At 43.4% G+C, this 26063-nt stretch overlaps 1 protein-coding gene across 2 annotated transcripts in view; it reads right to left on the minus strand.

Annotated features, from left to right (window-relative positions):
- Positions 1 to 285: 285 nt before the first annotated feature.
- Positions 286 to 26063, minus strand: part of CEP112 (centrosomal protein 112) — a 329147-nt gene continuing 303369 nt past the window's right edge. For both annotated transcript variants that reach the window (XM_080679644.1, XM_080679645.1), the window contains 3 exons: positions 13072 to 13173; positions 2015 to 2079; positions 286 to 745 (listed from right to left, as the gene is read on the minus strand). In XM_080679644.1, the coding sequence (XP_080535770.1) occupies positions 742 to 745; positions 2015 to 2079; positions 13072 to 13173 (171 nt within the window). In that variant the 3' untranslated portion in view covers positions 286 to 741. The remainder of the gene's footprint in view (positions 746 to 2014; positions 2080 to 13071; positions 13174 to 26063) is intronic.

Raw genomic sequence — 26063 nt, forward strand, 5'->3', positions numbered from 1 at the left:
CCATAAAAGAGAGATCAAGGAAGTTACAATAAAACCATAGCTGCTCCTAAAATTCTTACACTTTTCTGCCCTGGGTCAGCTTAGAGACCAACATGACAAATACATGGACAGACGACCCAGGGGTTTTTAACCTAAATAAACACACTGCTTATGGATCTGATCCTTGCCACAATATAAGGTATTTCCCCCCAGAGTATAATCTGAGATTGTCAGTACCTTCTAGGGAAAAACACCATGCAGATGTCATATTGGTTTTAGCAAATGAGATGCAACAAAATGTAGAAATAAAATTGACAAGTACAAAACAATGCTTTAATAAAATATGAATACGAACATGAAAACAATGTAAACATGTTAAATTTTTTGATATACTATAAAACGTGATTTTGATCATATGCAACAGGTAAAATTCTATGCGATAGCATTAACCAGACAAATTATAGGAAATCATTTCTTTTCCCAATATAAGCAATTCTCAGAACACACTCAAACACACACAGTATGGAAAAAAAAGATAAAGGAGTGTTAAAAAAATAACTTAGGCAGACACAAATTAAACCACCCTAGTAGTATATGAGTGATGCATGTTTTTATGATCTTAATTACACTTAAGTATTAAAAAATGCCACTGATCTCACAGTTTACGTTACACTATCCAAATCTTCAAACCTGCTAGCAGTCCACAGAACGGCCCGGGCACTGAAGCCATCTCTGCTCTGTTACTCGGGTGAATCCTCACAGTTACCTGAAAATCCGAAATCTCAGTTAGGACTTTCTCTAGGTCTGATGGGCATGTCAGTTATAAAGTACGTTTTCATTCAAGAGGAGCTGGACGGGCCCTGGATAGGCTCTGGCTGGCATGGCTCAATGGTTGAGCATTGACCTGTGAACCAGGGCACATGCCTGGGGGCATGCAGGAGGCAGCCAATCAGTGATTTTCTCTCATCACTGATGTTTCTATCTCTCTCCCTCTCCCTTCCTCTGAAATCAATAAAAATATATTTAAAAAACAAAAACAAAAGGTGGTGGTGTGATTCTCAGTCAAGGCACATATCCAGGTTGATCCCTGGTTGGGGCATGTGTGGGAGACAACCAAACACACTCTCTCTCTCTCTCTCTCTCTCTCTCTCTCTCTCTCTCTCTCTCTCTCTCCATGCCCCCTCTCTTCTTCTCTCTCCAAAATCAATAAAAACATATATTTTTTTTAAAAGAGGAGCTGGACCGAAGGAGGCTAAAAATAATATCTTATCTCAAAGTGTCATCATCTGTTCCATGAGGGGTCAACTCCTCTCTACACCAAGCAACAGCATCTTTTGAAAAGTACATGATGCACAGGGTCTTACTTTAACTTAGTGCTATATAATGGCTCAGTCTTTCCCTGCACAGAGAGGAGGGCAGTTTAACTATATCAGCAGGTAAACGTGGTCTGTGTCACGATGTCTCTGGGAACCTCTGACAGAAGGTCCCGTGCCTCCCTGAGAAGTACACCTGGGGCACTGAGTCGCTGGGAGCGCGGTGACATCACTGAATCACTGATTTCCCCCCCACCCCCACCCCCCCACACACTCTCCCGCACAGTCAGAGGCCCCTCCTCTTTTATCTGTTCTGGTCTGAGAACATCTGTAAGAGCTCCAAACGCCCACGGGACACAGGACCTGGGAGATGTGGCCTACCACACTAAGAACTGCGTCATCTCGCTATCTTAAAAGGATCACGCTGCCTCCTTAATCCTGCACCCGGCCTTCAAGACAACTTCTTGTCCTGACGACCCAAGTGAGGCCCGGGCTTGCAGGCGCTTGCGGATTCTCTCATCTCCTTCTGATCGTCCTGACTAAGCACTGTGATTACAAGAGGTGGTGACTTCTCAAAGACAGGCTATTTACTAAAAATAAGCCTTTGTTTTTCAAAACTGATATGTTTAAGAATGTTAATGAAGACCTGAACGGCAAGCTAGGAGACTCACAGGTGCAAACCAACGCAAACCGATCAGCAGGCATTCTGATCAGGGCCGTACCTTCTGCCTTGGTAGGTGGTCAGCTCTTCCTGAAGGATGGATGCTCTCTTTTGCAGAAAGTTAACCTGGAGAAGAGGCCTTGTATGAGAGGAGGTGCTGTGGCTTAAACAGCAATAATGTGCAAACAGTGTGGTTCCCCAGATGAATCTCAGAGAATTTGCTGGATGCTATGTTGTGTTTCTACATCGGATCACATCGCGTCCCCTCTGAAAGCCCACCAGAGGCAACAGAATCAAGTTCAAATGCCTACGCAGAGCCATTGTGATCTGACCCTGGCCTCTCTTTGTGGCTCCATCTCCCCTTATGCCTTCCCACCATCCCTACCTTATGTACCTGTTACCACAGGCTGTTCCTCTTTTTGGAATAGTTGGCTAACTATCTCCTATCCATCCTCCACTATGTGGTTCAAACGTCACTGAACTCTTTGACTCCTCCCAGCTGCTCCCGCCCTGCCCCGGGCGCCCTCAGGGCCCCTGCTCGGTATTCCTGTGCTCCCCCCATCAGCACTTCTGCACAGCCTTGTGGTTGTTTTCATCTCTATCCCCCCCCCCCCGCACCCCCCCCCCCCCCAACGAGACCTGGAGCTCTGGGAGGGTGAGGATGACATTCCTCATCTCTGGCCCCAGTCCCTTTCGCAGGGCTGGGTGTGAGGCTGGCACTCACCAGCTGGTGAGTGAGTGAGTGAGTGGAGAGAGAATTATGGCTTTCTGGAAACCTCAACCCATCCCGGGCATTCCCTGAGGCTGAAGACAACATTTTGTAGTGGAAAGAGCCTGGGTTTTGTCTGGAGTTACGCCAACTTGGGTTCAATTTCTGCTTTGGCCTTTATGGCTCTAGGAAAGTTACTTAAAGTCTTGATGCCTCATTTGCAAAATGGGGTTAATGACAGACGCCTCCCAAGGTCAGGAGGGTGAGGCGGAGCGGCTATCAGGACTGCCTCCCTAGTGCAGAGCTCACAGCTGGGGGAGGCGGGGGAGGAGGAATTTAGGTGGCTCAGCATATTCTCTGAAGTCAGACCTTTTCAGCGTGGTTTGATTATTTTGAAGCATAAATTTCTATTATAAATTCAAGAGCACCTTATAGGACCAAGAGAAACTGTTTGGGGATAATGTGTACTATGGCTTGATGGAATCAAGAGCCAGTGGTATTTGATCATTTTGGAATTGTTTACTCTTGTCTCTTTGGTCTGACCTGAAACCATGGCAACGCTTGATTCGGAGACATAGTTAAGCAGGAGAGTACAGCTGGCAGAACAGAGAATGTGCTCGCGAGAGGAAAGCACAGTCTCTCTAAATGGGTCCATAGCCAAGTGCTCCCTCGGTTTCACTGAGTTGTATTATCACCGGCATCTTAATTTTATCCAATTGCTCACATGACCCACAGGACAATGATGATGTTGACAGATGCGAGGATTACACAGTTCAGCTTCCCTTCCCCCACGGTGCTTTGCAATCGGAATTCCAACAATTTTCAAAACACACAGGCACCTGTGCTTCCTACTAAATGTGCTCGCTCTGCGGGCGTGCCTCCCACGCAGCTGCCAATGCTGAGGCCCAGGCGGCGCGTGCTCTCCCCCCACCCCCTTTCTCTCTCTCTCTTTCTCTGTCAACATCCAATGCAGTGGCTCCCATTATAGTGAAATGATATGAATGACCACAGAAGCCCTGCAGGTGGGTATCCGGTTTCTTCCTTCCTTCCTTTTTTCTAAAAAAACACTCATTTGAAGGCGCCAGGTCTTACCTAGCTGACCCTATGGAAGCTCTTGGACAAAGTTAATTGGTAAAACCACAGCCCGGGGAGCTTTTCACCTACACAAAGGGGACACAAGCCTTCCCACCGCAGCACTCTCCGGTGGGACCTATTTTTGCGCAGGGCGAGCACAGCCTGCACAGCAGCACAGATAGAATGGCATTTCGTTTGCAGAGAAGAGGCTTTTTACTGAGGGAAATAGAAAAGCAACGGCTAAAATTTGCCTCACATTTTGTCTTGCATATTATAAATAGCTCTGTGAGTGTCATCAAACTACATCTGTTTCTGTTGAAAATACACTTACTGAGCACCTACTATGTGCCAGGCACCATCCATGGCACAGAGAGCAAAGACATCATTCCCTCGTGTGGTCTTTAAAAAAAGTTTCTTAGATAAGTAATTTGCAAACCCATGGTTTGACTTTTCAGTTTCTGAATGGTGTCTTTTGAAGTACAAAGTAATACATGTTGATGAAGTGCAATTCATCTATTTATTTCTCCTGCTGCTGTAATTTTGGTTTCATTGCCAAAAAAATACCTTATTCAAGGTATAAAGATTTCCCTCTTTATCTGAGACTTTTTCTTAGAGTTTCCTTCTAAGAGTTTTACAGTTTGGGCTCTCATGTTTAGGTCTCGGATCCATTTTGAGTTAACTTGTGTATAACCTCTAAGGGCCTCAGCTTCATTCTTTTGCATGTGGATTATCCAATTGTAACAGCAACCTTCTTTCTATCTTTTCCTCATAGAATAGTCTTGGAACCCTTGTTGAAAATCAATTGACCACAAATGTAGGCATTTTTTCTGGACTCTAAATTCTACTCCATTGCTTTGCATGTCTCTTCTTTAACCAATGTCACACTGTCTTGATTATTATAGCTTTGTAGTAAGTTTTGAAATTGGGAAATGTGAATCCTCCAAATTTATTCTTGTTTTCCAAAATGGTTTTTGGCTATTCTAGGTCCTGGCTAGTGTTTTAATCAATCTCAGCCATACAAGGATTCTTAGAAATACAGAGGGAACATAGTAGTTGTATGAAAAAATGTATGTTTTAAATTTCTAAGTGTGTTAAAAATGGGAATATGTGAACTCTTTCTCATGTTAGAGTTTTAAAAAGTTCAGTAGACAAGCAATATATAAAACATAGAGAAATATACACTGAGTGGCCAGATTACTATGATCTCTGAACGCATAATAATCTGGCCACTCAGTGTCTATATAATAGAAGGCTAATATGCAATCCTATGTAATAAAAGGCTAATATGCAAATTGTCCCCTCAACCACGAGTTAGACCAGCAGGCAGGCTGGCCAACCGCCCATGTCCACTCCCTCTGGCCAGGCTGGCCGGACCCCACCCATGCACGAATTCATGCACTGGTCCTCTAATATATATATACATATATACACACTGAGTGGCCAGATTATTATGTGTTCAGAGATCATAATAATCTGGCCACTCAGTGTATATGTTCATAGGACTTTATAGAGGAAACTTATGTTGAAAGCTTTAAAATAACTTTAAGTATATACATTTAAATTGGTTTTATCGCTCATATTCTATTTTATAAATTACCAAGAACTACACATTTCAGCAAGAAATATTTAACCTAATTGTTTGAATACCTTGTCGTTATTCTGCCTTGAATTGAAAATGCGTTAAAACACAGCAGAATAAAAATACTCTGACTTCACTGTGCGTTGTTTCTCGCCACATGTACACACCCAGGAGTCAGCAATGTGCTGAGCGACGGCACTCTGGGCCTGGCACCAAGAATAAAAGGGCGAGGCCGTAGAGGAATGTAGACGAAATGAATAAAAGTGACCATCAGTTTTCAATTTCAAGGGTGCTTTTAAGAAAATCTTATTGAGACAATGAGTTCTGAAACTAGTAAGAAAAACATTAAAAGGGGGAATAATGGCGGCGGAATAGACAGACGTGTTCTGAGCCTTGTCCCGGAGCAGAAAGAAAGAACAGCTGAGGGTCGCACAAGGAGTGTTTGTTGGCTGGTTGGGAGACAGCTGAATTCCAGAAGGAGGCGGGGGACTGCTGAACGGGGTTCCCCTGACCTGGCAGCACCCACTGCGGCTGGGTCCCCTCCCGGAGCTGCGGGCTTGGACGCGGAGTCTGCGCCATCTTGATCCGGAAAGTGGAGCTTATCTGAAGCCTGAGAATCCACAACTGCGGCACCCCAGGAACAGCTGCGAGCCCCAGAACAACGCTCCCCAACTGGCGCAAGCACACGGGTTCAGAGGAGCTCTACACTCCACCACGGAAAGGTCAGATTTCGCCTGGGATAAGGTGAGGTCTCTGGTCCCGGCGGGAGAGAGGAACGCGCGTTTTGCGGGAGCTGGAGGACCAGGGAAGTCTGTGCCTAGAAAAATCCGTGGCTGTAGGGGCTGGCGTGATCTGTGATTGTGGAAAGGGGTCCTCAGAGCTGCTAAGAGAAGGGCACTCTAAAAAGCAACCCATTTTGATCTGAAGTGCAGGGACACCCTAAGAATTTCAGGCAGTCCAGACTTACGCGCAGCCCCTGCGTTCCCTGGGTGCCTGGGTTTACGCGCAGCCACGGAGTGCGCACACTTGGGCTTTTTCCTCTTGAAATTCTGGCTTCTGACTACTAAGCCCAATACATAGGATCACCCAGTTGGGGACACCCTGGGAGACTGCAGGGGAAGGTTGTTTTTCTGGAACCCGGGGATCGGAGCGGGGAGTGAACATCAGAGAGTCAGCTCTGAGGCAGACCACTCCCACAGGCCGGTGGGAAAGAGTGCCACAGAGAAAGAAGGCTCTAACACTGCCTAGAGAGGCCATAGATAGACCCGGAAGTCAATCCAGAAACACTGCCACCCAGGGGCTGAATCACAAATTGACTCTTGTGTAATCAAAAATAAAGGAATACGAGAAATTAAGACACACCGCCTGCTTAAAATCAGGACTGGCTTACAACACCGAAGAGCAGTGGATCGCAGGGAACTGCAATACTGTCTGGACTGAGAAACAGGCGTGCCAAACAGAAAAACAGAGGAAGTGAATGACCTTAACTACTTCACATTTTATTTTTACCTTTTATTTTTTTATTTTTTTTATTTTTTTTTATTTTCATTTTTTGCATCTTTTAATCAAGAAACTTTTTTTTTCTTTTTTCATCACTTGATTTTACCTTTTTAATTATTACATTTTTATTTTCAATCCGTATTATTACTACTGCTATTTTATTTTATTTTATTTTATTTTTTTAAGTGTCATTTTACTTTCTCTTCATTTTATTTTGGGATTAGGGTTCTACATTCTATTTTTATCTTTCCTTTAGCATCGTTTTACTCTATCTCAACTCTACCTTTAGGCCATCACTCTCTTCCTAACCTCCCCCTTTTCAGTGTCCTGTTTATCTTACCCTTTTACTGCTTTAGATTTTCCCTATTCTTTCTGTTTACCCCTTGTTAAAATTTCACCCTACTTACATATCTAATCTCCAATCCCCTGCTCCAAGTCCACATACACCTCTCCCTTCACTGTCTGAGCTATCCATAAACTTGTCCTTCTCTCTGTCCTTTTGTTGTTGTTTGCTTGAATGTAGATTATACCCAATTTTTATGCTTTTTTGTGAGATTGTTTTGCTTATTCTTCTTTTGTTTATTTTTTTGTTTGTTTTTTGCTTCAGCTTTCCCTTGCCTCACTCCGTATTAGTTGGTGTTGTAGTTTGTACTAATCCCCAGGCACTTGTTGCTGGCATTTGCTGGGATTAGTGATTGTTCTATTGGAGTTTTATCCCCAATATATATAGTCTGTTCCCCATTCTCTCTTAGTCACTTTCTTGTCTCTCTTACTTTTTTTTTTTTCTTTTTCTCTTTACTTTCCCTTTTCCCAATTTCATTTTCACACTCCTTTTTTCTTTTTTTCTTTCTTTCTTTCTTTTTTCCTCTTCTTCTTTCTCTCCTATCACCTAATTTGCCTTTCTCTGGTGGTCACCTTTATTGGAGGTTATTAATATCGTGAATACATTCCTGTTCAGTGCCTTGTGAGTTGTACCTGGTAGTGCTGTATTTTGTGCCTTTAAATCAACCCAGGAGAGAGAGAACTACATAACCAGACACCCAGAGAAGAGAGACCATGGGGAGACAAAGACACAGCCCGCATATGAAAGAAAAGCAGGCATCACCAGAAAAGGAAGTAAACGAAATGGAGGCAAGCAACCTTCCAGAAAAAGAATTCAGAGAAATGGTCATAAGGTGGCTGAAAAGAATGGAAGACAAATTCGACAATATGAGCAAGAACCAAGAGGAAATGAAGAAGAACCAAGAAGAAATGAAAAATGACATCGCTGCTGTAAAGAACTCAATAGAAAGCATCAAGAGTAGACTAGAAGAAGCAGAGGACCGTATCAGTGAGCTAGAAGACAAGATGGAAAAAAATACCCAAGAAAAGCAACTTCTAGAAAAAAAAATTAAAAGGCAGGAGGAGAGTCTAAGGGAACTTTGGGACAACACGAAACAAAACAACATCCGCATAATAGGGGTTCCAGAAGGAAAGGAAGCTGAGCAAGGAATAGAAAACCTCTTTGAAGAAATAATGACAGAAAATTTCCCAGATATAGGGAAGAAAAAACCCACACAAATCCAAGAAGCTCACAGAGTCCCAAGCAAAATGAACCCCAAAAGACCGACGCCAAGGCACATTATAATTAAATTGGCAAACACCAACGACAAAGTAAGAATCTTAAAAGCAGCAAGAGAGAGACAGAAAGTTACATACAAAGGAACCCCCATCAGACTAGCAACTGATTTCTCAACAGAAACTCATCAGGCCAGAAGGGAATGGAATGAAATATACAAAGTCATGCAAAGGAAGGGGCTGAATCCAAGAATACTGTACCCAGCAAGGCTGTCAATCAAAATTGAAGGTGAAATCAGGAGCTTCACAGACAAAAAAGGACTAAGGGAATTTATTACCACCAAACCAGCAATGCAAGAAATGCTAAAGGGTCTGCTGTAAAAAAAAAAGAAAGAAAGAAACAGGAAGCGAAGAAATAACACAGGGGTAAAGAATAGGAATGGCGACAAATAAGTACCTATCAATAATAACTTTAAATGTAAATGGATTAAATGCCCCAATCAAAAGACATAGGGTAACGGATTGGATAAGAAAACACGACCCATATATCTGCTGTCTACAAGAAACCCACCTCAGGAAAAAAGACGCACACAGACTGAGGGTGAAGGGATGGAAAAAGGTTTTCCAGGCAAATGGAACTGAAAAAAAAGCTGGGGTAGCAATACTTATTTCTGACAAATTAGATCTCAAACTGAAGGACATAACAAGAGATAAGGAAGGCCATTTCATAATACTAAAGGGAGCAATCCAACAAGAAGAAATAACTCTGGTAAACATATATGCACCCAATACAGGAGCACCCAAATACATAAAAAAACTCCTGGAGGATATCAAGGGAGAGATTGACAGCAATACAATCATAGTAGGAGACTTTAATACCCCACTATCACCACTGGACAAATCCTCTAAACAAAACATCAGCAAAGAAACATCAATCCTAAATGACTCACTAGACCAGATGGAATTAATTGACATCTTCAGAACATTTCACCCCAAAGCCACAGAATATACATTCTTCTCAAGTGCACATGGGTCATTTTCAAAGATAGACCATATGTTGGGACATAGGCAAAGTCTCTTCAAATTCAAGAAGATAGAAATCATATCAAGCATCTTCTCAGACCACAGTGGCATAAAACTGGAAATCAACTACAATAAAAACAACCCAAAGAAATCAAACACATGGAGACTAAACAGCATGCTATTAAACCATGACTGGGTTACCAGAGAGATCAAAGAAGAAATAAAAAACATCGTGACAACAAATGACAATGAAAACACTACAATCCAAAATCTATGGGACACAGCGAAAGCAGTCTTGAGAGGGAAGTTCATAGCTCTACAAGCCTACTGCAAAAAACAAGAAACAGGGGTAATAAATTACCTAACCCAACAACTCAAAGAGTTAGAAAAAGAGCAACAAGAAAAGCCCAGTGTAAGCAGAAGGAAGGAAATAATAAAGATCAGAGCACAGATAAATGACATAGAGACCAAAGAAACAATACAAAAGATCAACAAAACCAAGAGCTGGTTCTTTGAAAGGATAAACAAGATTGATGAACCTCTAGCCAGGCTCACCAAGAAGCAAAGAGAGAGGACCCAAATAAACAAGATCAGAAATGAAAGAGGTGAAATAACAACAGATCCCGCCGAAATACAAAGGATTGTTAAAAAATACTACGAACAACTCTATTCCAACAAACTGGACAACCTGGAGGAAATGGACATATTCCTAGAAAAATATAACCTTCCAAAACTCAATCAGGAAGAATCTAAACAGCTCAACATGCCAGTAACTATGGAAGAAATTGAAGCAGTCATCAAAGAGCTTCCGGCAAACAAAAGCCCGGGGCCAGACGGCTTCACAGGAGAGTTCTACCAAACATTCAAGGAAGAACTAAAACCTATCCTCCTCAGACTATTCCAAAAAATTCAAGAGGAAGGAACACTTCCCAGCTCCTTCTATGAAGCCAGCATCACCCTCATACCAAAATCAGATAAAGACAACACAATGAAGGAGAATTACAGGCCAATATCCCTCATGAATGTAGATGCCAAAATCCTCAATAAAATTCTAGCAAATAGGATCCAGCAGTACATCAGAAAGATCATACACCATGACCAAGTAGGATTTATCCCAGGAATGCAAGGATGGTTCAATATCCGCAAATCAATAAATGTGATACATCACATAAACAAATTGAGAGATAAAAATCACATAGTCATATCAATTGATGCAGAAAAAGCATTTGACAAAATCCAACACCCTTTCTTGATAAAAACTCTCAACAAGGTGGGAATAGAAGGATCATACCTCAACATAATAAAAGCTATATATGATAAACCCACAGCTAACATCATACTCAATGGGCAAAAACTAAAACCATTTCCCCTAAGAACAGGAACAAGACAGGGATGCCCACTCTCACCACTCCTGTTTGACATAGTACTGGAAGTATTAGCCACTGCAATTAGACAAGAAGAAGAAATAAAAGGCATCCAAATTGGAAAAGAAGAAGTAAAGCTGTCCTTATTTGCAGATGACATGATATTGTACATAAAAAACCCGAAAGACTCCATCAAAAAACTAACAGACTTAATAAATGAATTCGGCAATGTAGCAGGATACAAAATTAACAACAAGAAATCTATGGCATTTCTATACACCAACAATGAACTTACAGAAAGAGAGACTAAAAAAGCAATCCCATTTTCCATCGCACCAAAAAAATTAAGATACTTAGGAATAAACCTAACCAAGGAGGTAAAAGACCTATATGCGGAAAACTACAGGACCCTGAAAAAAGAGATAGAGGAAGATATAAACAGATGGAAGAACATACCATGTTCATGGATTGGTAGAATCAACATCATTAAAATGTCCATACTACCCAAAGCAATCTATAGATTCAATGCACTCCCCATTAAAATACCAACGGCGTATTTCACAGACCTAGAAAGAACTCTCCAAAAATTCATCTGGAATAAAAAAAGACCCCGAATAGCCACAGCAATCCTGAGAAAGAAGAATAAAGTAGGAGGGATCTCAATACCAGATTTCAAGCTGTATTACAAAGCCACTGTCCTCAAAACAGCCTGGTACTGGCACAAGAACAGACATATAGATCAATGGAACAGAATAGAGAATCCAGATATCGACCCAAACCAATATGCGCATTTAATATTTGACAAAGGAGGCATGAGCATACAATGGAGTCAAGACAGTCTCTTTAATAAATGGTGTTGGGAAAATTGGACAGATACATGCAAAAAAATGAAACTAGATCACCAACTTACACCATACACAAAAATAAACTCAAAATGGGTACAGGACTTAAATATAAGACGGGAAACCATAAAAATACTAGAGGAATCCACAGGCAGCAAAATCTCAGACATATGCCAAAAGAACTTTTTCAGTGATACTGCCCCTAGGGCAATGGAAGCCAAACAGAAAATAAACAAATGGGACTACATCAAAATAAAAAGCTTTTGCACAGCAAAAGAAACCATCAACAAAACAACAAGAAACCCCACTGTATGGGAGAACATATTTGCAAATGGTATCACTGATAAAGGTTTAATTTCCAACATCTACAGGCAGCTTATACAACTTAATAAAAGGAAGATAAAGGATCCAATAAAAAAATGGGCAACGGACCTAAATAGAATCTTCTCAAAAGAAGACAGAAGGAAGACCAAGAGACACATGAAAACATGCTCAAAGTCACTAATTATCCGAGAGATGCAAATCAAAACAACAATGCGATACCATCTCACACCTGTCAGAATGGCTATCATCAACAAATCAACAAACGACAAGTGTTGGCGAGGATGCGGAGAAAAAGGAACCCTCGTGCACTGCTGGTGGGAATGCAGACTGGTGCAGCCACTGTGGAGAACAGTATGGAGTTTCCTCAAAAAACTGAAAATGGAACTCCCATTTGACCCAGTAATCCCACTCCTAGGAATATATCCTAAGAAACCAGAAACACCAATCAGAAAGGATATATGCACCCCTATGTTCATAGCAGCACAATTTACAATAGCTAAGATTTGGAAACAGCCTAGGTGCCCATCAGCAGATGACTGGATCAGAAAACTATGGTACATCTACACAATGGAATACTATGCTGCCGTAAAAAAGAAGGAATTACTACCATTTGTAGGCACTTGGATGGAATTAGAGAACATTATGCTAAGTGAAATAAGCCAGTCAATGAAAGAAAAATACCACATGATCCCACTCATTTGGGGATAATGAAAAACATTATAAACTGATGAACAAAAAGATAGTTACAGAGGCAGTAAAGCATCAAACAGACTGTCAAATTACAGTGGTAAGGTTAGGGAGAGGTGGGGGAAATAAGAGATCAACTGAAGGACTTATATGCATGTATATAAGACTAACCAACGGATGCAAAACATTGGGGGGTGAGGGCATGTATGGGAGTGGGGTTGGGGGGGGCAATGGTAAGATATGTACACATATAATACCTTAATAAAAATTTGAAAAAAAAAAAAAAAAAAAAAAAAAAAAGAAAAACATTAAAAACCACAACCACAATTCCTGCTAGGGGCAGGCCATGCCATGACAGCACCTGGGCTTCGGGCATCATTTCAGGATGGACGATGTGCAAGTGTCTTTTCAGGATACACATCACCTACGCCCACGGGAATGCGGGATTCTGGTAATTACCTGTGACTTCAGGGAGGAAATTGTGTCTTCAAGTTCTTGTCTTAGAGAAGCTGGCATCAACCCTTTGAATTTTGTTTCGTATTCTTGTCGTATGTAAGTTATCTAAAGTGAAAAAGAAAAAGACAGCTTATTTATTTATACACAGAAACAACTGTTTTGACTTTAACAAGTCCCAGAATAATACCTATTCATCACAAAGGTAAGTCTGTTACACGTGGTCAAAAAGCAGATAATAAAATAAGAGGAAACATAGTTACAAACTCAAAAGGTACCCAGCCTGTCCTTGTGAGTCTGGGAGGGACATTACCTGTACCAGCAGCTTGTTTCTTTAAAACCCTTGGTGCCACAGTGCTCAGCGTTGGAGCAGTACAATACCCGTGTTCTCTTCTCCATCACCATGCAAACACTGGGCCAACCCCCTACCTTTTCTTGACCAGGATGTGGACCATGATCACAACACACTGTGATTGGAGGACAATTCGCAGCCCGTCATTGCTTTAAGACATGTCCCCAACAGGGCTAGGCACCTGGGCGTTGACAGAATCCATATGGTTATGAAGATATGAATGAAGGATAATCTACATCACTGTCTCCAAGTCTCCTCACCGCGGGAGACCAGAGTGCCCTCGTCACTGTGAGCGGCTCTAGTTCACGGGTTTCCCTCTCCCTCCAGACACAGTCAGCTCTGTGCTCAACAACTGATGGCCACAGGCTGGTAGAGGAAAGGTTGGGGGCTCATCCCACTCATCTCGCTCAGAGCTAAAGATAGAGACCAGTGAGGCAGGTGGAAGAGACATGCCCGGAGCAGGATGAAGAGGTCCATGAGTCTAAGCATGAATGTGAGTGTGCATGTCTCAAAGTGTTTATCTAGCTAGCTAGCTATCATTCTTTCTTTCTCTTCCTCCTAATCTGAGATGCGATAGAATTTAAAAATCTATTGCATGGTGCTGTGTATGACTTAACTGAAGCTGACTTGCAATATATCTCATAAATGATAATTCAGTGGACATATCTAGAAATAAAGGAATTACTATGAAAATATGCATAACTAATTTTAGTTAGACAAGTCCATGGATTTACTGACGATGACTTAAAATTACTAGTCTTTAATTCCCAACTTTTCTTTTACTAAACTGAATTAAGAAAGAAATGTGTTCTAATCATTTCATTACCTACTAAAAGCCCATGTTGAACATGCTAGAATATAATTTTTCACTTTTTGGCAAAGTGGTGGGGTTTTTTTTAGATGTTATAATCTTGTGATTTATACCTAAAAGAAAAACAAATAATGAAACATGATATTTCCCACTGATGCAATATTTGATTTTGCCCACATTTTCTTCTTGGACTTAAGTCTGATAGTTACCTCTGTCAGCTGACTCAAATGAAAGGCAAAAGCACAGGAAAACACATGCTTTATGAATCAGACCTTTAAGGACAACATTTATTAAGGGTTCACAGGCTACTAATATTAACTATATTTTTCTATCACTCAACATTGGCTCTGAAATTTTGAGCTACTACTCCTTTAAAAAGGATACGTGTCTGCTTGTAACCTTGTTTGTTAAGAAAGTCTGCCCACTTGCCTATACATTTGAAAGACTACTTGGCTGGGTATAAAAATTCTTCAATCCCACTTTCTCTCTATACTTAGAGACATTTTTTTCAATGTCTTCTGGTATTACAGATAGCTATGGTGAAGTCTAAAACCAGGTTAAAATTTTTTTCATATTGAATATGACTTACTTTCTCTGCTTGATGCCCATGTGATTTTATTTTTTTCTTTAAGTATTTTTATTGATTTTTAGAGAGACAGGAAGGGAGAGGGAGAGAGAGAAACATCAAAGAAAGAGCAAAGCACCCATCGCCTGCCTCCTGCATCTGCACAACCCCCACTGGGGATCGAGCCTGCAACCCAGGCACGTGCCCTGACTAGGAATCGAACCAGCACTCTTTCCATGCATGGGACGCCACCCAACCAACTGAGCCACACCAGCCAGGACCCATGTGATTTTCTTTTTCCTTGGTTCAGTAGCTTCACTGGGATATGTTTTGGTATTAATTATTCTGTATCCATTTTCCTAAGACATTGTGTGCGCCCTATCTTTAAATTCAATTCTCTGAAGAAAAGTTTCTTCTGTTAGAATTATTTGTATTCTATTATTGTTCTGTGTTCATATTACATATGAATCTTTTTCTATTTGTTTTTTTTCCTCCAAGAATATAAATTTTGCATGTATAGGCTCTTCTTTGGTAATCTTCCATAATTATAATTTTATCTATTGTTTTACTTTCTTATAATTTTATATCTATTTTATATTTTCCTTTCATTTTGTGGGATTTCCTTTAGTCTGATCACTGTATTTCCTTGGATGTTTTCAGTTATAATTTTTCTATTTTTGTGTCTTCTAATATGGTTTCAATCTTAGTAATCTTTTGATTTTTGTCTACTATTTTCCCTAAGATCTGAGAGATCACTTTTCATCTCTGTCTGTTGACTTATATCATCTTTAAACACATATCTCTTTTTCTTCTCTATCTACCCCCAGCTTTTTCCTTGACAGAGAGATATGTGAATGTGTTTTGTAAATGCTCTGACATTGTGAAGAACTGTTTGTTATAAAGAACTATACTTTGTCTGAACCTTCCCTCTGTTTCTTGGGTAACTTCCCATTTGATCTGTGTTTTTTATTAGCTTTTTTTCTTACATTCCTTCTTTCTCAGTCTAGCGAGGACCTTATGCTAGTTCTTTTTTCTTTAAAAAAATTAAACCTCATTTTTGAATGGAGCCAACAATATTGAGGTAGAGAGAGTAAGCTCTGGGGGCCCATCTTCCCTCGGTTTTGAGTGCTCTGGAGGTCAAGCCCAGCACTTAAGTACTTTGGTTGATGCTTATAGTTTTCTTGACTCTTGCCCCCACTTCACTTTTCACATTTGACTTTAACAAATCCCAGAGTAATACCTATTCATCACAAAGATAAGTCTGTTACACGTGGTCAAAAACCAGATAATAGAATAAGAGTAAGTACAGTTACAAACTCAAAAGGTACCCAGCCTGTCCTTGTGAGTCTGGGAGGGGCAGTGCCTGTACCAGCAGTCTGTTTCTTTAAAACCCTTGGTGCCACATCCTCTGTTGGAGGCTAGGCCATAGACAGCAGCAAACTGTTTGAGCAAGGTTGCTCTTGGATCACCACTATCCCTTCCATCACTTCTTAAATTCAGTATGCTATATTTCCCGACTTTTACTGAGGATCTAGGCATTTCTACTTCCTGTCTACTCCTTTCCTTTTAGTTTTTATGATTTCAGTGAATCTGAATGAACTTAAAATGAGCTCTTGGAAAATCTAAAATTACCTCACCTACAAGTGAGACTATCAACCAGAAAAATATTACTCCCCTGAATCCTTAAACCCAAATCCTGAATTTAAAACTCATTATACCAAGCAGAACCCTGTTACTTTAGTAAAGTCATAGAAAACTTTAACCAATCTGGTTCACTCTGTTTGTAAGATGTTACCACCAGCAACCATTTATTGAGTATTTTCTATGTGCCAGATCCAAGTCTGAGTGTTTTAATAAGTGTGATCCTTCTGACAGCCAGGGAGTGAGCCCAGAGCCATAAGCCATGATTTGCATTCAAGTAGTCTGACTCTCAAGCACATGTGTCCTTAGCCACCATGCTCTGCAGTTTCTCAAACAATCTTTCCAAATGCTGAAACGTTTCTTCCACCCAGAAGGAAAGGGAACTCACAGACACCACCAGGTAGAGCCGTTTTACCCACGAAACACTGGTGTTCTCCCAAACCTGACAGGCGGGATGTACTACTTCCTTCCAGATATCCATCTAGTGTTTGCTCCGTTCTTAAAAAGTACAATATAACAACAAGGACAGCAACAATTGGTTCCAATATGGCTTGGTTCCCCCATACACTCCCATTAGCTTAAAATTTTAATTTATGTAGAAGACTAATTTTAAAAATCTATACAAGTGCAAGGCACACACCAAACTAAAATAAAAGTTCCACAAATCCCCCACATAAGCACACATTTGAATTTCAGGCAGTGAAGGCTATATCTAAGTGTGTCATATGGCAATAGAAGAGGAAGAAAAGAATTAGCTTATATTCCTTTATATCACTTTTGACCTCTGCTACCATTTTTCTATCCCACCTCTGACTCTCTCTTCTTCCTGCCTGCCCACATGTGAACTAACCTAAGCAAAGAGTTTTATGGACATACACTTCCTTTCACTAAGGGAGATCAAACGTTTTATATATAAATCTATTTTATTATTAGATGTATTAACTTTCATTAGTAGATAGTGTGTGACTAGACTATTAAATGTAGAAAAATTCGAAGTCTGTTCTCACTCGAGGACTTCTGGAAGGAATTCCTAGCATTGCTGTGGCTCATTTCCACTCCCACTGCCCTCAGGAAGCACCGTGTACAATCATCTGCTCTTCCACCTCCTCAGCCACATCACACCAAAGGGACATAAGCCTCCCTCTCCCCACAGGTTACTTCTCTCTCCACTTTCCGTCACCTTCTCACCTTTAGAAAGAAAAAGGAGAACCCAGGGCACCATGATGAACAATGACATTCCGATGATGTAGTAAGACCCCTGCAAGCTGAGTGGATGTGGTGTGGATGTAACATGGTACCCATGTGACCAAAGATAGCTGTTTTTGCACCATGGCAACAGACTGCCCATCTTTTCCTTGAAGGCAGAGCGGTGACAATATTTCCCTTAAGTTTAAAAATGGGGGATGGAGACTAAGAACACCCATGCCTGGAGTTTAGCATTACACTTATGTGAAAGTTATTTCCTGGATAATCAGACAAATACCCATTTGCATAAATGAGAGACTACGAAGTGTATAGAATACGTAGTTGACTCAAGTGAAGAGGGTCTTTGGAGATAAAGTGACGCTGAAAAAAGTAAACCTTGGAAATCTATAATTTCATTGAAAATGTGTAGGGAGAACTAAAACATATTTAGTGGTGTTCTTATTTGAAAAATACTGTATCAATTAATCAGACCAACATGTCACCTCCTGCTTTGTAACAACAGCAAGCGAGTGGGGGTGGCCGCTTTGCATAAACAACCTCTGGACGGAGCCTGGAGCAGGTCATTTTATTGCTTCAATGTACACAATCCCGAGCTCACACGCCAAGAGGAGCGAACCGGGGAGCCACGTGCTATGTTGCTGCTGGGAAGTGCGGTGGTGGTCTTTTCACATTTTTAAATGAGACGCAGAGTCATTTATGACTGCATTGAAGGGAAGAGTGAAGCAGTTCAGGGAAGTGACCGTGCCTGATATTGCCTTACCAAGTCCAGACAAGCGTTTTGGGGGCCGGGCAAGCAGAGGAAAAGGAACCGAGTAAGGGCCCTCTTGACGTCATCTCCTCGATCTCCACTTTCCTGCATTGCCCCGGGACCACTATTAAGACTGTGTATGACACAAAGCTTCTATGGATTCAGAATTGATTGTAAATCAATTTGTATTTTATACTTAAAACAACCTCCGGGCATTTGGAAAACAGCAGTACCTGGTTTTGAGCTGTATTATAGATCCCGGCTACTGACGATGGTAGGCGTGTGGGGACTTTCACGCCCTAGCCAACATCTCTGGCTCCCAGGCGGGAACCCCCACTCCATGGAAGGGAAGGAGCTCATCAAAACTCTCTCTCCATCCAGCCTGGATTTCCACCAACTGGAAATGCAGAGAGGGTGAAGGGAGATATCAGATGCCTCCCCTCACTGTGGAGTAGTTTATTCAGAACCCTGTCCTAACACCGGGCTGAGCTGAAGGCCACAAAGCAAGCTGAGCTTGACTGATGGGGTGGCTGTAGGGGGTAGGAGGTGGGGGAAGGAACAGGTAACCCTGGAACATAGTATGTACCCTGAAGGAGGGGGAGCATGGGTGGGCACTGTAGTAGGGGCTTGCGGTGGGTAGGGAGCATCAAAAAGACATGGGGCTTCTTCAGGGCAGTGAAAGGCGGTGAGAGGGGGGCAGGGCGGGCACAGGGAAGGAGGCTGTGGGAAGGATCACATACAATACAAACAGAAATGGGGAGGGTATTTCTGAGCAGCGGGCCACTGTGCAACAAAGAGGTTTCGCAGGGGCTTTTCGGGGAAGTGAGCATACAGACCTTACGGGTTCATGTTGAATTCCAGTGTGGTTCGGAGGAGAAGAGTGAGAGAAATAGGAGTAAAAGATGGAGCAAAACAAAATGCTCCAGTGCAGCTGGGAAGACACGCACTGCCTCTGAGCAATTTCGTTTTTCTGGGTTAAGGGGCTTGTGTTGCCACAGCAACTGCCGAGAGAGCCTCTCTGAGGAGGGTGCTCTGTGATTCTAACACATAAAGTGAAAACGGAAATAGTAACCGCAATTTTCTTAACAGCCTTTAACAGACTCATTTCCCTCTTCCCCCAGGATGGGTTTATCTTATGGCTCTTTATTCCAACTGGTGTCCCCTCAAAACCGAGGCTGCAGCTCAAGGGAGCAGCATCCACCGAGGGAGTGAAGCCTGGGGCTCCGTGGGCCTGACCTCCCCGGGAGGAGGGGTGCTGGCCAATGAGGCGACAGCCCAGCTCAGCAGCGGGAGCGGAGCACGGAGGAGCGGTTTCCTGGTGCGGTGGAGAAAACGGGCCTGCGCACGAAGAACCGAGCAGTGTACGTACGTACGTAGGTGTAGATGCTCCGGATCTGGACTCGGGTGGTTAAAAGACTCCGACACCACGGAGCAAGCGTGGGTCTGTAAGTCTACTGGTGAGGACTCACAGAGAAAAGGTGGGGAATGGGTAAGACAGTCGCAGGCCAGAAAATCACCAGTCAACTGTGCCAATCTGTCCGTGAGTCAAAGACTTTAAACATCCAATCAGAAGATTAAGGTTGTGATGTGAAATAAACATGTGTGAAAAAATACTAAAATTTTGGACAGTATTTGGCATACAAGCTGCACGCTTTAGCTCCGGTGGAGATGAAGCACTGAAACCCTATTGCAGACAGACTCCCACAAGCAATTGTGGCCGGAGGCACTCATTCGGGACTCAGACACGTGAGTGGACAGCTCTGAGTTTTGTCCCCAACGGTCACTCAGGAGTCCTCTAGTCCCTGCAATCCACCCTCCCCACTCCGTGCCACCCGAGGTCCCAGGGCTGATGCGTGGGGGAGGCCACGCCCATTGTCCACACTTCCCCACACAGCGGCTGCTTGGGGTGTGGCCTGTGATCCATGTCGAGGTAACCAGAGTCACAGAGATGCTGGGACTGGAAGCTCATCCCTTGGGCTTCACACGGGGTGTCATTCTGGGTGTGACGGCTGTCTTCTGCCACAGAGAGTGTGGGACTGAGCATGGCGCCAGTGCAGAGGGAGTGCTGGGAACTAGAGAGAAACCTGGGCCCCTAGCGAGCTGCACCTGACGTCAGCCCGTCCTTAGATCTGTCAGTTCGAATTGGGTTTTCTGTCCTTACAACCAAAATAGTCCTAAATGAACAACGTGGACTATGTATCCCTTAGACCAGTGGTCAGAGAATGTGGGCCTGCTGATCAAATCTGGCCCATTGCCTGTTTTTGTAAATAAAGTCTAACTGGAACTCGGCCATGCTCATTTGTTTACGGATTAGCTGTGGCTGCTTCGGCATGACCGCGCAGAGCTGAGTGGTCCTGACCGAGACCCTGTGGCCTAAAGCCTGAAACCTTCGCTGTCTCGCCCTTTCCAGAACTGGCTGAGCCTGCACAGAGCGAGGCCCAGGTCGGGACTTCTGCTTGGCTGACTGCTGCAGCCCGGCCTGAGCATGGTGCCTGGCGTGGGGTTGCAGCTCCATACACGTGCTGAGTGAATGAATGAGCCCACACCTCAGAGCACACGAGTGCTGGTGTTAAGTCAGTCTTTGTCTTAAGATGACAGGATCTTCAGTGTCTCGAGTAAGCCAATCACAAAACCTCCCCCTAAATACAAAGAGCAGATTCTGTCATTGCGGTGGCTATTAATAAGCAGGCCAGCTTCAAAGCTGGGAAAATCAGAGGCGAACCCCAGGGCCTGCAGGCTGCTGAGATCAAAAGTGATCTCAGAGATTTACCCTGGAGGAGGGGGTGCGTTTCATCCCGGCTGTTCCCTCCTCTACGTCTCTCCCCTTACTCACTATCTGACTGTATTTACAGGGTTGCCATAGGAAATGAGTCATGCCCTTTTCCCCTGAAATTAAATGCCAGCGCCCTTCTCACTAGAATATATACTTTTGGTTACTATTTCTACTGTTTTTCCTCTTAATAAGACCATTCCTAATATTTTTCTTCTCTTAGGTTGATATATACAATGGACACTCCCTTCCATCAAGGAAAGGCTGGTGTAAGTCAGTCTTAGAGGACTATGACCCGTGCAGCAATTCTGGGGAAGGGGTGAAGCAGGCTGAATGGGGTGTCTGGGAGGTCCCTGTTGAAGGGCATGGACACTTAGAAGGCCAAGCTTATCCGTGTATGAGGCGAGCATCTTGTCCCACTTACTTTGTAAGGTCCATCTCAGAAGGTGTTTGGGAAAAACACCAGGGAGGGAGGGCAGGGTGAGTTTCACCTTTGCCCAACCTTCCTTCCTTCCAGAGAGAGGGCAGTCAGCCCTGCAGACTTCCTGCAAGGTAGAGTGTGTCCGCACCAGACCCCGACTCCAACCACAGGGAATCAGAGACCGGGAGCCTAACCGACTGTTAGAAAGACCCAGAGGACTTGGGAGGGAGACTGGTATTCTGTGAGCCTGGCAGGGGTTGGAGTCCATGGTGTATTTCCCCTTTGTACACTGAAGTAAATGCTCAGTAAATATTGTCTTAACGAGGTAACGGCTGAATGAGTCCATGACTGAATAGGTAGGTGGCACCGTGAAATCATGGAGGGCAGTAACAATCCTGCCAACAAGTGTCAATATAATGTAGCAGGAAACAGAGGAAGTAAAGAGAAACCAGCACTTAGAAACAGACCTATGCCAGGCACTGTATTAAGGGACTCATATATAATCGTCCACATACTATCAAGATTCTGTTTAATGCTTAAAATTTGGGAGCTAGACAGCATCATGTTTCATAGATGAGGAAACAGCTCATGGTGAGTAATGCTGAAACCTGACCTCTGACCTGCCCCATGCCCACCTGTGGCTGGGGGGTGGGGAGGGGCAGGATTAACCTGAAAATGTTATCAAGAAGTCGCAGGAGAGGCGATCCAGGGCAGCAGAGTAGCTGGAGCGATCCAGGAGAGTGGGGAGCTCTGGTTCTAAGGTGAGCGGTAGGGAAGGCCATATAGGAGAAGCTAACAACTGGCTTGTAGAAAAGAAAAGCGAGAGATGAGTTACTGTAGAGACAGGTGATGGTCGAGGGAGCTGGTCTGTGTGTGGGTGGGGAAAAGACATGATTTTAGTTGGCTTAGTTTGAGGGGCCGGGAGACATTCATGAGGAAATACAGGCCTGGGCATCTGAGACAAGCCAGGCCTGGAGACTAAACCGGAAGTGGAAGCCCTAGGAAGGAAAGAGCTCTCAAGGGGGAGGGAGGGAACAGGATTTCCCAGGTGCCCAAGGGGCTCCACATTTAGGGCATGGGAGACGCAGCAGAACCAGGGGAAGATGGGGAAGAGCCGAGAGGTGGGGGGAAGGCAAGAGAGTGGGAGCGTGGCCTTGGGGCTCACGGGGAAGGGGAGCAGTGAGGTGTCAGCTGCTGCAGAGGCCGATGGAGACAAGACCACTCCATCATCCCCTCGCCTGTCATCACCACGTGGAGCCGCCACATTGGGAATTAGTCACGAGATTTGGGTGAGCAGCAATGTTACAAGTGAGGAGAGTTTAAGGTGGAATTAGTTGGTTGATATGTTGTATCTATGTCTAATCTTCAGTTAAATATCATTCGAACACCTGCTTAGTCAGAGATTTCTGACCTGGTTGGAGAGCACCTTTCAAAAGAGGCAGCGATGACTGCTCATTCTTTCTGCATGCTCCAGCGCGGCCATTACAAACAAGTGAAATCTCCCCTCAAACACCAATTACCTCCTTATGTTGGAGCAGGCCCTTCTTGCCAGGTATGGCATTCTGCACACAACACGGGGCAGGAATACAAAGGCGGTCATTGTCCTGCTGTTGCACCCGGGACTTACTTAGACGGCTCCAGTTAACACTGATGAGGATTTTGTGCATGGATCTGCCTACCTCCCAGTGAATGGGAACAGAGACCCCACAACCTCAGAGCAGATAACTTCTAAACACCTTTGTGAACAGTCACTGACTAAATTCATGAGCTGTTCACCTTTTCACAGCAGAGATGAAGGGATCTTCATTCAATTGAAAGTGAGGGAGCATGCAGTTACCCGACGACTTCACGTAGGATTTCTGCAGGACAACGGAGGATCTGTCTCCCACCAATGCCCAGGGGTGATTACTCTGCAAAGCTCCGTGTGGAAGAGCAAAGTGAGGGTGAAGTGGTTTCTGTCCGTTGGAACCTTACGTTTTTTACGTGAGGTGTGTGAAAAGGAGCTACATAAACACACACCTGGAGTACAATGGGCCAAGGAAGGGAACAGGGGAGCCTGGTAACTCCTCAGAGGGATAATGGAAGCCTTTATGGAGCCATGGAACCCTATTTGGCTCTTGCAAAATGAGTAGGCACTTTCTAGGTAGACAAGAGGGAGGAGACGTACAGGTAAACGTGTGTAAGATGCTGAGGGACTACCAAGGGATCAGGTGTGGGTGGAGGTCATGTGGTGGGCAGGGGATGAGTGAGGCAGGTGGAGACTGGGTGGCTAGGACTTTCAAGGTCATGCTTTAGCCTGAAGACAAGGGGAAAGCTCAAGGGCTCTGACTGGAGACGAATACAAATGACTTCCGTTACAAAATGTGCATCCTGGCGGAGCTGTGCTGCTTCCAGTGGGTCTTTCCGGGATTTTCTCCACTGTTGCCATTGCTCTAACATGCAGACCTGATCGTCTTGCCCTCCCCGCGCCTCCATCGTGAAAACACTTCAATGAGTTCTTAAACCTATAGATTAAAGACAATCTCTTAGGCACAGATCATCTAAGAACCTTCTTATCGGATCTGAGTCTGACTTTCCAGGACACCTTGTGCTCTCATAATGACCTGCATTTCCCCCCGAGTCCTCATGCCTTTGCACAGGCTGCGCTGTGCCCCCTCCATGCCTTTCCCAGCCTGACCAGCTGGAGCACCGGTCACTTCCTCCTGCAGCACCTTCTCCAGGCCTCAGCCTTCCAGTCAAGGTAACCATGCCCTCCTCTAAGATGCCTTGGGGTCTCATGCATCTGATGATCACCACCATCAACAACAGACATTTACTGTGTGTTTTCTATGCATTAGGCACCCAACCGCACCCTTCCATGTATTACATTTCATTTAATCTTCCCACCAACTCTGTGTGATTCTTTTATGGCTATTTATATATGAAAAAATCGGCCGAGTGCGGTTCCTATCTCACCCACAGTCACACAGCTAATTAGTAGCTGAGCTAGAACCCATACCTAGGTCTTCCTTACCCCAAAGCCTCTGCTTTTCCTTCATTATCACAAAATATTATAATGATTGATTTACATACTGTTTTCTTCTATTGGACTGTGGGTCCCCAGAGGGTAGGTTGCACGTTTTACTAAAGATCGATGCTATCTAATGAGTAATGGTACATCATTATTTAGCTGAAGTTTGAAAACATTACACGGGTTGTTTTTGCCACCATGAAGGCATTGTTTCCACCTCCATCAGCAGGCTGGAGTGTGTGTGAAGTGGAACATACCTGACCACGTGACACTGGGCTCACCTAACCAGAGCTACACCTGCTCTAGGTCAAATGGAGATACGGGGCCAGGGAGTGGTGCACTTTGTCTTTTAAGAGAGACTGGGGTTCCTACTTCTACCAATCAGATAAACTGGGAATAAATATGAACATGGCTTGGTCCACTTGGACATAGGTGAAAGTAAAATTTCTGCTCGAAACGGTTCAAATATCTTTCAAAAACTTAAGTACGCTGTCCTTAACACAGACAAACTCAACACGCCCTTAATAAACTGTGTGGGGAGAGAAATGGGATGTCAGACCCAGCAAGGGGAGAACTTCGAATCTTTCTTTCACTGTTATTTTCACCGTGTGCCCTCCAGGAATGTCTGGGTACATCCTTTATAAAATGGTTGCCCAGAACTTTCTTAAAACACATCAAACCAACAAAGGTCAAATAAAGAGCAGAAAGATTTTGTTCTTTCAGTTGAAGACATTTCTTTAGTATTAAAAGTTGACTGAAATCTAGAAGTATATTCTGATGGTGTCTGCAAAGAATTCCTGGTAGAGAGTAAAAAGACAGAGAAAAATAAAGGTGGCTGAGGGCTGTGGACAGCTTTCTTCTCTACTTCAGTAATAGGAAAACTTACTACTTAACATGAGAACATTGTGTGTAGGTAGTAAGACTAATGTCATTCTTCATTATTTCTTGGCCCACAAGGTAAACATATCATGGTGAAAAGTTTAACTACCTCATTTATAAGGGAAAACAAACAGAAAGGGTGTCTTTTCTTATTCAGATCGAATTCTAGGGGGTTTGTTTGTGTTGATTTCCAACCATTGGAGGCTGCCATCAGAGGGATCCTTCTGTGTAGCCCGAGTGGGTAACTTAGGGCTCCAGAGCAGCTTCATGCCTCTCTGTCTCATGCATTTAAAACAGACGTTGAGGAACCTCCATACTGTTCACAGCGGCTGCACCAGTCTACTTCCCACCAGCAGTGCACGAGGGTTCCTTTTTCGCCGCATCCTCGCCAGCACTTGTTGATTTGTTGATAGCCATTCTGACAGGTGTGAGATGGTACCTCATTGTCATTTTGGCATCTCTCAGATGATTAGTGACTTTGAGCATGTTTTCATATGTCTCTTGGCCTTCTGTATGTTCTCTTTTGAAAAGTGTCTATTTAGGTCCTTTGCCCATTTTTTGATTGGATTGTTTATCTTCATTTTGTTAAGTTGTA

This window comes from Plecotus auritus (assembly GCF_963455305.1).
Source record: "Plecotus auritus genome assembly, chromosome: 7".
Classification (NCBI taxonomy): domain Eukaryota; kingdom Metazoa; phylum Chordata; class Mammalia; order Chiroptera; family Vespertilionidae; genus Plecotus; species Plecotus auritus.